Source organism: Lampris incognitus, chromosome 8, assembly GCF_029633865.1.
Source record: "Lampris incognitus isolate fLamInc1 chromosome 8, fLamInc1.hap2, whole genome shotgun sequence".
In the NCBI taxonomy this organism is placed as follows: domain Eukaryota; kingdom Metazoa; phylum Chordata; class Actinopteri; order Lampriformes; family Lampridae; genus Lampris; species Lampris incognitus.
In genome coordinates this window covers 31,410,521-31,424,490 of record NC_079218.1, presented here as the reverse complement: position 1 = coordinate 31,424,490, position 13,970 = coordinate 31,410,521, and the positions used below count along the sequence as shown (strand labels likewise).

The following is a 13,970-nucleotide window of genomic DNA, read 5'->3' as shown; positions in this document are numbered from 1 at the left end:
TAAGAAAAAGGCATTTTTTGTTTACTGTTCTTGTTGTAAGACCTGATGGGCATGTGTAAATCATGTCCTCTGCATGTGTTTATATCTTCTCTGCATTGATTTCCTTTTGAAACATCTGATGCCATAAAGCTTTACTGTGTATCTGTCCTTACTCCAACAATCATGGTGTCAACATGCGCGTGCATGTGCGTGTGTGCGCATGTTTTTGTGTTGATCCTATTAAATGCCTATCAGCAGGCTTTCTCTCCACCCTATGTATGAAAGACAATCCACATCACAGCAGGTGTAATTGGGAGCACATACATAAAAGAGAGTAATTTCTTCTTCAGCCAGAACTTCATCACTACTCAGACAGGTAGAAAGAAGAACAAAGGACCTCCAACTTAACATGTAAGATGCCTTGCTGCACCACACAACCACACAATGGGAAAAAAAGGTTTTGGATGCATGGTTGTGTGGTGTTAAAATTGTTACAATTATGCAACTTCTTTTTTTTTAAATATATATTTTCCCCTTTCTTTGATGTAAGAAACTTTGAAATATGAATTGCATTAGGAGATTTGGAATATGAAGTTGTAGTTTTTAATTGAATTAGAATTAAAAGCGAAAAGGGAATTATGACGAATCATCACTTCCTATCATGTCAGAGACAGTATTCTATCTTTTTTGTCAAAACTTCAACCTGCTCATTTTGTTTATAGTTCATTTATTTTTTTGGTCTTAGATTTCACAGTGTCTATATGGTGGGCCAATATCATCAACACCAATTCACCAATTTTAATACAAATCTGTAACTTCTACTTTTTAAGAAATACTGAATTTTTCTTTTTTTTTTTTTTTTGGTAGGATACAAGATCAGTTAAGTGTCAGTAAAAGAGGAGATTAAGTGTTAGAATCCTGCAGCTTTTCAATCATTTACAAGTGAGACCTCGTGTTCTCTATCCAGGCTGGAAATAGATAAACTTTCTCATCCTTTGCTTTCATTTTCACAGAGTTCTGCTGGCTTGGATGGACAACATGACCATGCTGAGGCAGCCCATTGTGTTTGAGCTGGAGGGGTTCCATGTTCCGCATGGCCACGGACCTTTACTTTTTTTTTTGGCTCTTCTCAACTATATGGTGGTACTGGTGGCGAATGGGGTGGTGTTGAGTGTCATCATAGCAGACAGGACCTTACACAGACCCATGTATGTTATGGTTTGTAACTTAGCAGCCTGTGACCTGCTGGGAGGTACAGCTGTGCTGATTCGACTCATGATACACTTCCTGACGGGGCAGAAGAGAATGCCTTATGTCACTGCTATTGCCCAGGGCTTCAGCGTTCACATGTATGGTGCTGCAGTTCAGACAATTCTTGCTGCTATGGCATATGACAGGTATCGGAGAGTATTTATAAATATTTGTATGAACAAAAATGGCATATAGATGCAATATTATAATACATGATATGTGTCGTGGTGATATGACATCAACATGACTGCCTTTGGTGCTTTGGTGCTTCTGGCGTGGCTCAAAAGTTAGGGTGATTTGGGTTGTTTGGGTAGGGTAGCGGTCTATTCCGTTGCCTGCCAACAAGGGGATTGCTGGTTCGAATCCCCGTGTTACCTCCGGCTTGGTCAGGTGTCCCTGTAGACACAATTGGCCGTGTCTGCGGGTGGGAAGCCGGATGTGGGTATGTGTCCTGGTCGTTGCACTAGTCCGTCCTCTGGTCGGTCGGGGTACCTGTTGGGGGGGGGGGGATAGCGTGATCCTCACACACGCAATGTCCTCCTGGCAAAACTCCTCACTGTCAGGTGAAAAGAAGTGGCTGGCGACTCCACATGTATCGGAGGAGGCATGTGGCATTCTGCAGCCCTCCCGGATCGGCAGAGGGGCTGGCTAGAGCAGCGATGGCTCGGAAGAGTGGGGTAATTGGCCGGAAACAATTGGGGAGAAAAGGGGGGGGGGTCAGGGTGATTTGCTGTTTTTAAAGTGGTGTTTAATGAAACAGCTAAGTCAGGGATTTTATTGGGGGGAGGGGTTGAGAGAATTGACCTACTAATTATGACAGTGAGGTCATACAGCATTAGATACTGCAATTTTTTGTTACAATAACAACGTTTCATTACACCAGTCTCATTACACCAGTTTTAGGTCACAATATAGTAAAGCTTAGTCAGACTCATAGTCCTCTCTCTTGCTCTCTCCCTCTGTAGGTATGTGGCTGTGTGTGAACCTCTCAGGTACCATACCATTATGTCATCACCTCGGTTGTTCCTATCTTGTATTCTGTCCTGGGGAGTTGCCCTGCTCTGTATTGGGGTGCTTTTTGCCCTCAATGTTGGTACACCCCTTTGCAGCACCACCATCAAGCATGTCTACTGTGGTAACCGTTCAATTCTGCGTCTGGCTTGTGGGCCGACACGTATAAACAATGTCTATGGTTAGTTCTCATGATGAAATAATCAATGAAAATATGATTACAGGCTAATAACATATATTCATTATCAATTATATTCATGCTTTAATCATTAATACACTCAGTGACATATACTAAAAATGTGATGAATTTTCAATTCTCTCTAGGCTTATGCATGTCTTGGTCCCTGAGCACGGGCACATTCCTCATCATAGCTCTTTCCTACATCAAGATCCTCTATGCCTGCACAAAACAAGGCAGGAGTAGCAGTGGCACCCGAAGCAAAGCATTTCAGACCTGTGCATCGCATCTTGTGGTCTATGTGCTGTATGAAATTGCTTCTGCAATCATAATTGTGAGTCAAAGGTTTCCCTCGGTCTCCCATAACATCAAGAAGTTCTTTAGCATCCTCTTTATCATTGTTCCACCAGCCATCAATCCAATCATATATGGTCTGGTCACAAAAGAGTTACGTGCAAGTATCATCAAGCAATTCACAGCAAGGGTTTCACCTAAAGTGTTGCAGTGTGTCAAAACTCGCAGATAATTATGTTCCAAATGACATTTACATCCTGCTCTGAATTCCTACATGTTTTGCCTAACAAGGAATGTGATTTCTTAAGAATATCCACTGCTTGTGTTTTCATCAGATTTCAACTTTCCGCAAGACAAATATATTTTCATACATAGTGCCTACTATTTTTTCCTCTATTAGCATAAAAAATTACTATAAGTGTATATGTTCCCTCTCTAGTGCAATACAGTTATCAACCGTGCAATAATCAATCTGTGAATACAGTGTGGTAGAGAGCCACTAGCCAGATTCTCTGTTGTGCAGATAATCTATTTAGCAAAATGTACTGCTGAATTTATTTTATTAGTTTATTATTTTGCACTCTGTACAAAGACACTTTTTATTGCCCAATTCACTAACTCAATTGTTCACTTAATATCCCTTGAAATGCCAAAACTCTGAGATTCTTTGAGATGCTTTCAAGATGAATAGAACATGTACTTCTACTTTAGAATGTTGGATTGTGTTTTTTTCCCCAATTTAAACTATGAACCAAGACAAATTCTCTATATGTACAAAAGCACTTAACGATAAATAAAGTGAACTGCACCTTTCTTCTCAAATTATGCAGGTAAAAAAAGTCAGACTAAGTAAATGTCTGGTTATAGTATTTCATACATAATTTCGCATTGCCAGACATCAAGATTTTGCATTGTCTTGACATTTTATTCTGGTTAGTCTGGTAACTGAAAATTCAGCCATTGCCTAAAAAAAAGAAAAAGAAAAAAAAATCAAAGAGAAAAATGCAGTGGGATATCATTAAGGAAAAATCAATCAAAAATCAAGTTAACCAATTGATATTATATGGGATATCATTTACCTAATGTGTATAATTAATTATGAACTATGTATGACAATGATATATGTTACCTATGTTAAAGTGTGTGGGTCTATTGTTAAGAGTTATTAAGTTGACATCATCACAAACATTTATTTTATTAAATCAGGCCCCTAACCATTTTCAAAACCTCAGCAATAAGCTGTGGTTTCCCCCAAACCTTCACTGCTCACATTAATGAGCAGATATGTATTTATTTGTCTTTTTGACTGACTCATTATAACTTGGCAGCTATAATGAAATGTAAATTTTATTCACATAAATGTATAATCTCATCATTAAAAACATAATAAAGCAAATTGGAGAGTTGCCCTTAATTGCTTGAAATGACCATCTCAATGTGCCAACAATCTGAAGATAATCGGGCAATTTGCCCTTGCCCATTGTCCTTGTCTTGGTTTAGAAATGGCTACTACATACTTGAAGGTAATTTTTTTATATACAGTAGTAAGTAATAATGCATTTTATTTGTATAGCACTTTTAGAGGTACACAAAGAAGCTTAACATAATTCTTGGTTTAGAAATGGCTACTGCATACTTAGAAGATATTTTTTATACAAAAGTAGGTAATAATACATTTTATTTGTATAGCGCTTTTCGAGGTAAACAAAGAAGCTTAACATAAGATAAAATAAACATAAAAGCAACACACCAAAAACGTGTAACACACAACATTAATGATACATTAAAGGCAATTCTGGAAAGGTGAGTTTTGATTAATGATTTGAATGTGGACAGATGGGTGCAGTCTCTGATGTATTTGGGGAGGAAGGGCAGCTATGGAGAAGGCTCTGTTGCCCCAGGTCTGGTGCTTGGTCCTGTGTGGTGGAGACAGGAGGTTGGCATCAGAGGAGTAAGAAGGCTGTGGCAGGAAGTATGGTAGTGGAGCAGGTAGGTGAGATAGGATGAGCCGTGGTTATGAAAGGCTCTGTGAGTGAAGAGAAGGCTTTGAATTGGATCCGTTGTGGGACAGGGAGCCAGTGGAGGTTCTGGAGGACAGCAGTGATGTGATCACAGGAGCGGGAGTGGGTGAGCAGGGGAGAAGAAGAGTTCTGGATGTACTGGAGTTCATTTAGGACTTTGAATGATGAGCCATACAGAATGCTGTTGCAGTAGTCAGTTCTGGATGTGATGGAGGCATGGATCAAAGTTTCAGCAGCAGAGAAGGAGAATGATGGGCAAAGACGAACTTATGTTTTTTAGGTGAAAATGGACAGTTCTGGTGATTGGATTGACGTGGTGTTCAAAGGAGAGGTTGCTGTCAAAAATGATTCCGAGGTTGTAGATGTGTGAGGAAGAGACAGTGGAGTTATTGACGATGAGGCAGAAGTTGTGAGGGGTTTTTGTAAGGGATTTGTGACCAATGATGATGTCAGATTTGTCACAATTTAGTTTGAGGAAGTTAGCTTGCATCCATGATTTAATTTGAGTGAGGCAGTTGGTCAGACTGAAGTAAGTTGTAGTGGTGATGGATTTAGTTGAGATGTAGAGCTGGATGTCATCAGCGTAGCAGTTGAAGTGGAGACCGTGATGACATTTGATGTTACCGATGGGAAGCATGTAAAGGATGAACTGAAAGGACCAAGCACCAAACCCTGGAGGACACCTTGGGAGAGAGGAGCAGTGAAGTAGGTGCAGCTGTTGATGCTGATGACCTTTTTTCTGTTTGTGAGATTTGACTTTAGCCAGGAGATGGCAGAACCGGTGATGTTGAGGGAGGATTCAAGGTGGGAGAGAAAAATGGTGTGGTTGAATGTGTCGAAAGCTGCAGTGAGGTTAGGGAAGGATGAGAATGCTGAGGTGGACAGTATCTGAGGAGGAGAGGAGGTGATTGATGACTTTAAGTAGGGCTGTTTCTGTGCTGATAGCGGAAACCAGATTGAAATGGTTGGAAAAGGGTATTGGAGATGAGGTGAGCTCTGAGTTGGGAGGTGACAACACGTTCCAGTATTTTTGATGGAAAGGGGAGATTGGAGATTGGCCAGAAGTTGCTCAAGCTTTCAGGGTTGAGTCCAGGTGTTTGAGAATGGGGGTGACAGCAGCCTTTGTAGATTTAGAGAAAGCATACGACAGGGTGCCAAGAGAGGAGGTGTGGTATTGTATGAGGAAGTCAAGAGTTGCAGGGAAGTATGTAGGAGTGGTGCAGGATATATATGAGGGAAGTGTGACAATGGTGAGGTGTGTGGTTGGAATGACAGATGGGTTCAAAGTGGAGCTTTCAAGGATCAGCTCTGAGCCCTTTCTTGTTTGCAGTGGTGATGGACAGGTTGACGGACAAGATCAGGCAGGAGTCTCCATGGACGATGATGTTCGCAGATGACATTGTGATCTGTAGCGAGAGTAGGGTGCAGGTTGAGGAGAGCCTGGAGAGGTGGAGGTATGCACTGGAGAGAGAGGAATGAAAGTCAGAAGGAGCAAGATGGAATACCTATGCATGAATGAGAGGGAGGACAGTGGGATGGTCAGGATGCAAGGAGTGGAGTTGACGAAGGCACATGAGTTTAAATACTTGGGGTCAACTGTCCAAAGTAATGGGGAGTGCAGGAGAGAGGTGAAGAAGAGAGTGCAGGCAGGGTGGAGTGGGTGGAGAAGAGTGTCAGGAGTGATTTGTGACAAAAGTGTACCAGCAAGAGTTAAAGGGAAGGTTTACAAGATGGTTGTGAGACCAGCTATGTTATATGGTTTGGAGACAGTGGCACTGACGAAAAGACAGGAGGTGGAGCTGGAGGTGGCAGAGTTGAAGATGCTAAGATTTTCACTGGGAGTGACGAAGAAGGACAGGATTAGGAATGATTTTTTAGAGGGTCTGCTCAAGTTAGGCGGTTTGGAGACAAAGCAAGAGAGGCAAGATTGAGATGGCTTGGATGTGTGTGGAGAAGAGATGCTGGGTATATTGAGAGAAGGATGCTGAATATGGAGCTGCCAGGGAAGAGGAAAAGAGGAAGGCCAAAGAGGAGGTTTATGGATGTGATGAGGGAGGACATGCAGGTGGCTGGTGTGACAGAGGAAGATGCAGAGGACAGGAAGAAATGGAAACGGATGATTCGCTATGGCGACCCCTAACGGGAGCAGCCGAAAGTAGTAGTAGGTGACAGCAGCCAGTTTACATGTATGGGGGCCTGAACAAGAGCTGAAGAAGGAGTTAATGATTTCTGTGATGAGTGAAGATATAGCTGGGAGACGGCCCTTAACAAGATTGGATGGGATGGGATTAAGAAGAGAAGTGGCACTTCTCTTTCCTATTGTAAGGTGATACAGCTCCATGGACACAGGGGAGAACTTTGACAGAGGCTGAGTGGTAAAGTGGGGATTGGTGGGGTGGCGGAGAGAGCTGGGGAGGTGGTCAGGTTGCTATGTAGATAGTGTAAATTTTCGTTTGGAAAAATGAAAGGAAGGAGTTGCACTTGTTAAATGTGAAGGAATAGGTGGTGTATTCACTGGGTTTGAGAAGTTTGTTAACTGTGGGGGAAAAAAGAGCATTGGTGTAGGTGGAACAAGAGTATGAGGTGTGAGTAGTAGTTGGATTTGGGCTGTGATGAGAACATTTTTGTGTTGTTAATGGTAGTCTGAGTAGGCTTGGAGACAAACTGTTAAACCAGTTTTCTTGATGAGTCTTTCGAGCTGGTGCTTACGGGATTTCATTTGATGGAGTTCAGGAGTATACCAGGGTGCTGTGTGTGAATGAGACTGCCCCCCCCTTTTTTTTTACTCCCCAATTGTACTTGACCAATTACCCTATTTTCCAAGCCGTCCTGGTCGCTGCTCCACCCCCTCTGCCGACCCAGGGAGGGCTGCAGACTACCACATGTCTCCTCCGACACATGTGGAGTCGCCAGGCACTTCTTTTTACGTTACAGTGAGGTGTTTCGCCAGAGGGACGTAGCGCGTGGGAGGATCACGCTATTCCCCCTCAGTTCCCCCTCCCCTCCCCGAACTGGCGCCCCGACCGACCAGAGGAGGCGCTAGTGCAGCGACCAGGACACATACCCACATCAAGCTTCCTACCCGCAGACACGGCCAATTGTGTCTGTAGGGACACCCGACCAAGCCGGATATAACACGGGGATTCGAACCAGCGATCCCCGTGTTGGTAGGCAACAGAATACACCCCTGTTTTGGTTTTAATGCGGGCCAGTGGATCAAGACAGGAGAGGAGTGTGTCATTATAATAGCTGATAAGATCGGAGGATCATCAGACCGCGAAGGAGGGGAAGCAGACATTTTACTGGCAAGAGAGGTAGGGAGAGCTGAGGGGGAGATAGATTTGAGATTTCTCGAGGATATTATGCGTTTGACTTTTGGGGATGTCAGTGTCCATGGTGATTGCCTCGTTGTCAGGGATAATGAGGTTGAGGTTGGAGAGTTGATGTATCGTGAGACCAGTGGGCAGACCAAATCCAAGATGTGACCACTGCTGTGAGTGGGTAAGCTAATATGTTGTGTGAAGTTGAAGCACTGTAGCAGTTCCAGGAATTCTTCTTCTTCAAAAAAAACCCTTTTTTCTCTCCAGTTGTATCCGGCCAATTACACTTCTCTTCCGAGCTGTCCCGGTCGCTGCTCCACCCCCTCTGCCGATCGGGGGAGGGTTGCAGACTACCACATGTCTCCTCCAATACATGTGGAAAATTAAGGAACTGTACACCCACCATATGCGGACTATCCGCATATCTGGAGTCACTATTGCATTCCCCATAGCAGCAATGTTTTATGTACACCATGGCACACTAGAAAAAATTGGTGAAAACGGCAAAAAATTACGTAAAAAATGGAAGAAAATTACAACAAACTGCTTACTTCTAATGTAGTCCAGTGCATTCGATGTCTGACTTCCGTTTGCTGCGAAATTTCCATTTCCGCTCGGGAAGGGCTAAAAATAGCTCATGGCCGCTGCCCCATTTTGGTGTCAGACATTTCCTAACAGACATACTAACATATGCAGTTCATTAATATATCAATAGGGTATGTATCTCGACAGAATATAGAGTTAAAAACCGGATGGCCCATGGTCGTTTTAGGTAGGAGTTAAATCCTGATCGTTCTAGTGTTAAAAAAACCACACACAAAAAAACAAAACAAAACAGCTAATTGCATAAGCTCTATCTAGCTATTATTTTATGTATATGTTGCCATTTCAGAATTCACTTGACAAATATAATGTGAAGATTCTTTGCCAAGATTTCTAGAGAGAGATAATAATAATGGATAACATTCATATTGTGCTTTATCTAGACATCCAAAGCGCTTCACGTTGAATGAGGATAACTCACTTCAACCACCACCAATGTGTAACATTCACCTGGGTGATGCACGGCAGCCATTTTGCACCATAACACTCATCACACATCAGCTTGAAAGGAAGGAATCACTGAGCGAATCACATAGGGGGACGATTAGATCGCTCGATGAAGAGAGGTAGGTTGGGGATTTTTGCCGGGACCCCCTACTCTTTACGACAAGTCCCATGGGATCTTTAATGATCACAGTGTCAGGAGCTCAGTTTTAACATCTCACCCGAAAGACGGCATCTTAAGACCAGAGGGAAGACTTCCCCCTACTGGCCCACTAACACCACTTCCAGCCGCAACTCAGTTTTTCCAGGAGGTCTCCCATCCAAGTATTAGCCAAGCCCACACTTACTTAGTTTTGTCATTTGCCAGAACCAGGGTACATGTTGGTATGGCTGCCGGCATAGCTGTTCAAAACTCTCTTTTTCTTTTTGTTTAACAAGCCCCTGTTTGTCAGTTGTTGATACTTTTAGGGACTACAATGACCCTAATGGCATGTTTCATCACTTGGTGTCCTCAGCCTCCATACCACTTGTTAACATAACACAACTCTGAAGGCTGTTAATGAGTGCTAAAGTGCCGGGTGTCGGGGGGAAAGAAACTCAGCCATTAATGAAGTCCACTGTGAGATGGTTTGAAGAAAACTCTTAGTAATAGTTTCTGATTGTAATTAGTCCATAGGGGATGATGGATGTTTATCAAAGTCAGAGGATAACATTGCTTTCAGAAACTATAATGATGTACCCTGGGATCTCGGTGGCCTATGAACTCAGTTCAGTCACTGCAAAGATAGGTATTTTGCTGAAATTATGCCAGATAACATTAAAGAGTCTAAAATAGTTCTAAATAGTACCCAGAAAATTATTTTCCTTTACTAAAAAAAACAAAACCTAAAAACTGCCCTTCGGTGCATTTTAACACTTTTACTTGCATCTTGTGTGTGGGTGTGCTGACAGTATGACAACTGATAATATAATTATGAACTGTGTATTGTGTGCCCTTTGACATTGGGGTCAGTGTCTTGCTTAAGGATATTTCAACAAAATACTTAAACATATTTTTGTTGTTTAGCATACAGGGAGCTTTTTGATTTGAATATTTATGTTGTTACCGCACACGCACGCACGCACACACACACACACACACACAAAATCATTGTGTACTATGCTCGTATGTACAAACACAGATGCACACATACACATAAACATGCACACATTCTAAATAAGAGTGAGAAAGCAAGTGGGATTGGGGAAACATGAAGAGAGGGTAAATGGGGTAAGGCTAGGCGACAGGCTACAGTCTCTCCAGAGAGACCAGGGTAAATCCTGTCCATTGGCCCCGAGAGCCCCAGTAACTTAATTACTTAATTTTATTACTTGGTGGTCACTGGTAGGAGTTTGGGATGCTCATTAAATGCCACACTATACCAAATGCATGAAAGGGCTACACACACACACACACACACACACACACACACACACACACACACACACACAGTTGAAGCAAGGTAGCCAGCCAGGCACGGAAGGCAAAATGGAGTAAAGAACAATATAAAATAAATAATATATATACGAATATAATAAAGATAATGATGAACTTGTCCTAATAGACGTTTTGAAAAGTCCCGCTAGATGTTTTGAAAACTCCGCCTATTTTACTGTCATCCGCAACTTCCCCAAGTCAGATATGCGTTGAATCCAGCAGCGCGCGGCTCAAATTGTGTTGTGTTGAGTAGGGGAAAGAGACAACTCTCCACGTGCCAACAAGCAGGAGGGAGAGCGCACAGCCAATTCCCTTGATATGCCTGTGAAACAGCCTTGCACAGCCTGACTACTCTTTCCTGGCAAACAAAACATATGCACTGTGTGAGTGCACTTGGTGGATTCTTGAACTGCCATCCAGTAAGACCACAGGACCAGGTCCCAGTCAGGATCACAAGCTGGGTGGCCAGCAAGCGGTTGAAACGCTCTTCCAGCCCATTGCTTTTGGGTGCAGAGGCTTGGTTTTGGTTTTCTAGACTCCCAGCTGCCGGCAGACCTCACTGAACACAGAGACCTCGAAGTTCCACCCCTGGTCGCTGTTCAACTCCTCTAGCACACCAAAGTGGCAGAACACCTCTTTGACCAAGTGTTCAGCGATGGTAATGGTGGTCTGGTCAGGGAACGCATACCCCTCTGGCCACTTGTTGAAGTAGTCCGTGGTCACAAATACATTGCAGTTCCCCTGCTTGGACAAAGGGGTCCAGAATATCGATGTCCACCTGCTCCATAGGGTAACCCACCCGGTACTGCTGCCGTGGAGCATGTGAGCACCAAGTTGGTTCGTTCTTGGCAGTACAGGAGTCGCATCAGTGAACGAAAAGGTCCACATCCTGGCGACATCCTGGTGAGTTGAACTAAGACTGGAGTCAGTGGAGGGTCTTGGTTATCCTGAAGTGGCCAACCCCCAGCGAGCTGTGGATGAGCTGGAGGACGCGGGGCAGAAGATGGCGAGGAACCAGGAGCTGAACGACATCGCGGTGGCCCCCTGGGGCCCAACAGCTGGCTCTCTGGCTCCTTAAAGTTGAGGAACCAGGTAAAGGAGGTGTAGTTAGTGCGCAGGAGGAACTTTCCATCCAGAAATGGCGAAGCCCCTGAATGATGGCCAACAGCTCTTGGCGGGTCATACAGTAGTTCCTCTCTGGCCGGCTGAAAGAACAGCTGTAGTAGGTAGTTCCACAGTAGTTCCTCTCTGGTCGGCTGAAAGAACAGCTGTAGTAGCCTGGTCACCATGTTCTCCCTCCTATGAAAGCACCGTCCCAAGACCCACGTTGCTGGCACTAACTGGAGTGTGACAAAAGCAGTAGCACAGTTCTCTCCCTACTGAAATACCTGGTCTTTCTGGGTAAGCCGGTGCAGTGCCCGATGACAGTGACAAAGTAATACAAGGCCAGGCACAGGAAGTTTTTCAGCTCCGCAATGTTCTGTGGTATGGGCCAGTCTCTTACCGCAGCTACATGTGGACACCCCCTCATTACTGATAATGTGGCCCAGGGAGGCTGTCTCTCGTTGGAACAGGTGGCACTTCTTGGGGTGGTGGCGCAGGCTGGCCTGGTGGATGTTGCAGAAGATGTACCTTAGGTTAGCTAGGGTGCCCTCAAAATCCACATCTTGGGCAAGCAGGTCGTCGAGATAGACCATGCAGTGGCTCCAAGGGATGTCAGCCAGGAATCTCTCCATGAGGCGCTTGAAGGTAGCCGGGGTGTTGCACAGGCAAAAAGGCATGACTTTGAACTGCCACAGCCCCTGGCTGATGAAAAAGGCAGTGTTTGGTTGAGCCTCCAGTGTCCCCTCCACCTACTAGTATCCACTGCAGAGGTTGAGGGAGCTGAATCAGTGGGACCCAGTGATGTAATCCAGGGCATCATCGATGCCAGGCAGTGGGTAGGAGTCTTTGCAGGTGATATGGTTGAGGCAGCGACAGTCCACGCAGAAATGCCAGTTGCCATTCTTTTTCCTGACTAAGACATCTGGGGCCGCAAAGGGTATGGGAAGGTTAGATGATATCCACCCCCACCATCTCCCTGATCTTTTGCTCGTTTAGTAAAAAGTGTTTTATTAGAAAGCGCAACACAATGACTACTTCACAAACTGCAGCAATAATGAGAACACCAACAACTCAGCCTCCTCCCTTCAGGGTGCATCACCCCATATCCTCCCTCTCTCACCCTGGGGCAGGCTGGGAAATGCAATACACTACTTCCCTGGGCTCAAGCCCCTTAATAGATAAATTATCATATCTACTCAAATGGGCAATGCTGGGATGCGCAAGTCACAAATACCACATACCACATACACTAATGCAAAACATGAAAGTGGCTTGTCTCCAACATGCTGTAACCTCAGAAAACGGTCCTGCTGTTGATATAATTGAATATTAAATGTATAAATGACTACTATAACCTTATAATCAATGGCTTACGTTTTGAAACATGTTGTTATGATGGCTGTCTCCGTTTTTCCTAAATAAAAAAACTGTTACACAACTTTTTTTTGAGATAAGTAATAGTTCTTGTTGTAATAAGTCTTTAGAAGTCCTTAATTAACTACCACTACTACTTGCGGCTGCTGCCATTAGGGGTCACAAGAGTGGATCATCCGTTTGCATTTCAAGATTCAAGATTCAAGATTTAGTTTGTCATTTTCATTATGTACCTGCGCACATAAATAAAAATGAAATGCCGTTTCTCCCAGCTCACAGCAGTGCAACAGAAAAGATAAAAATACACATCCAAAACGTCCCTAAAAACAATACCACTAAAAACATAAAAATAGAGGAACAAAACAAAAAAGCACAAACAATTAACAACACTGTCCATTCAAGTGCAACACATCCATTAAAGTGCCATTTCAGTTTAAATGTTGACAGCCGATGTCTGTCAATGAGTGACCAGCACTGGACAAAAGCTCAACAGCCACTTCTCTGATAATAAAGACACATGGTGCTTGTGGCAAGGTTTTCAAGCAATAACTGACTACAAGCCCCCGCCCACACAGGCATGCCATAAAGATCCCTCCCTACCAGACAAACTAATTGACTGTTTTGCACATTTTGAGGTAACCAACAACAGGCGGGCACAGAAACTTCCACCATCACCAAGTGGCCAGGTACTCCAACTGTCTACAGCTGCGGTAAAGAAGGCCTTCGCCAGCATCAACCCGCGCAAAGCTGCGAGGCCGGACAACATACCTGGCCGTGTTATTAAGGACTGCACAGAATAGCTGAAAGATGTTTTTGCAGACATCTTCAACACATTGCTCAGTCAAGCAGTATTGCCCAACTGCCTGAAAAGTACCACCATCATTCCAATGCCCAAAATGTCAAACCCAGCCAGT

At 43.9% G+C, this 13,970-nt stretch overlaps 1 protein-coding gene across 1 annotated transcript; it reads left to right on the top strand.

Moving 5' to 3' along the window:
• The first annotated feature begins 1,017 nt into the window (after positions 1–1,017).
• Positions 1,018–2,945, top strand: LOC130116359 (olfactory receptor 2F1-like). The gene is made up of 3 exons (XM_056284276.1): positions 1,018–1,376; positions 2,196–2,422; positions 2,566–2,945. The coding sequence occupies exons 1-3, from the start codon at positions 1,018–1,020 to the stop codon at positions 2,943–2,945; spliced, it is 966 nt and encodes a 321-aa protein (XP_056140251.1).
• Positions 2,946–13,970: the final 11,025 nt, after the last annotated feature.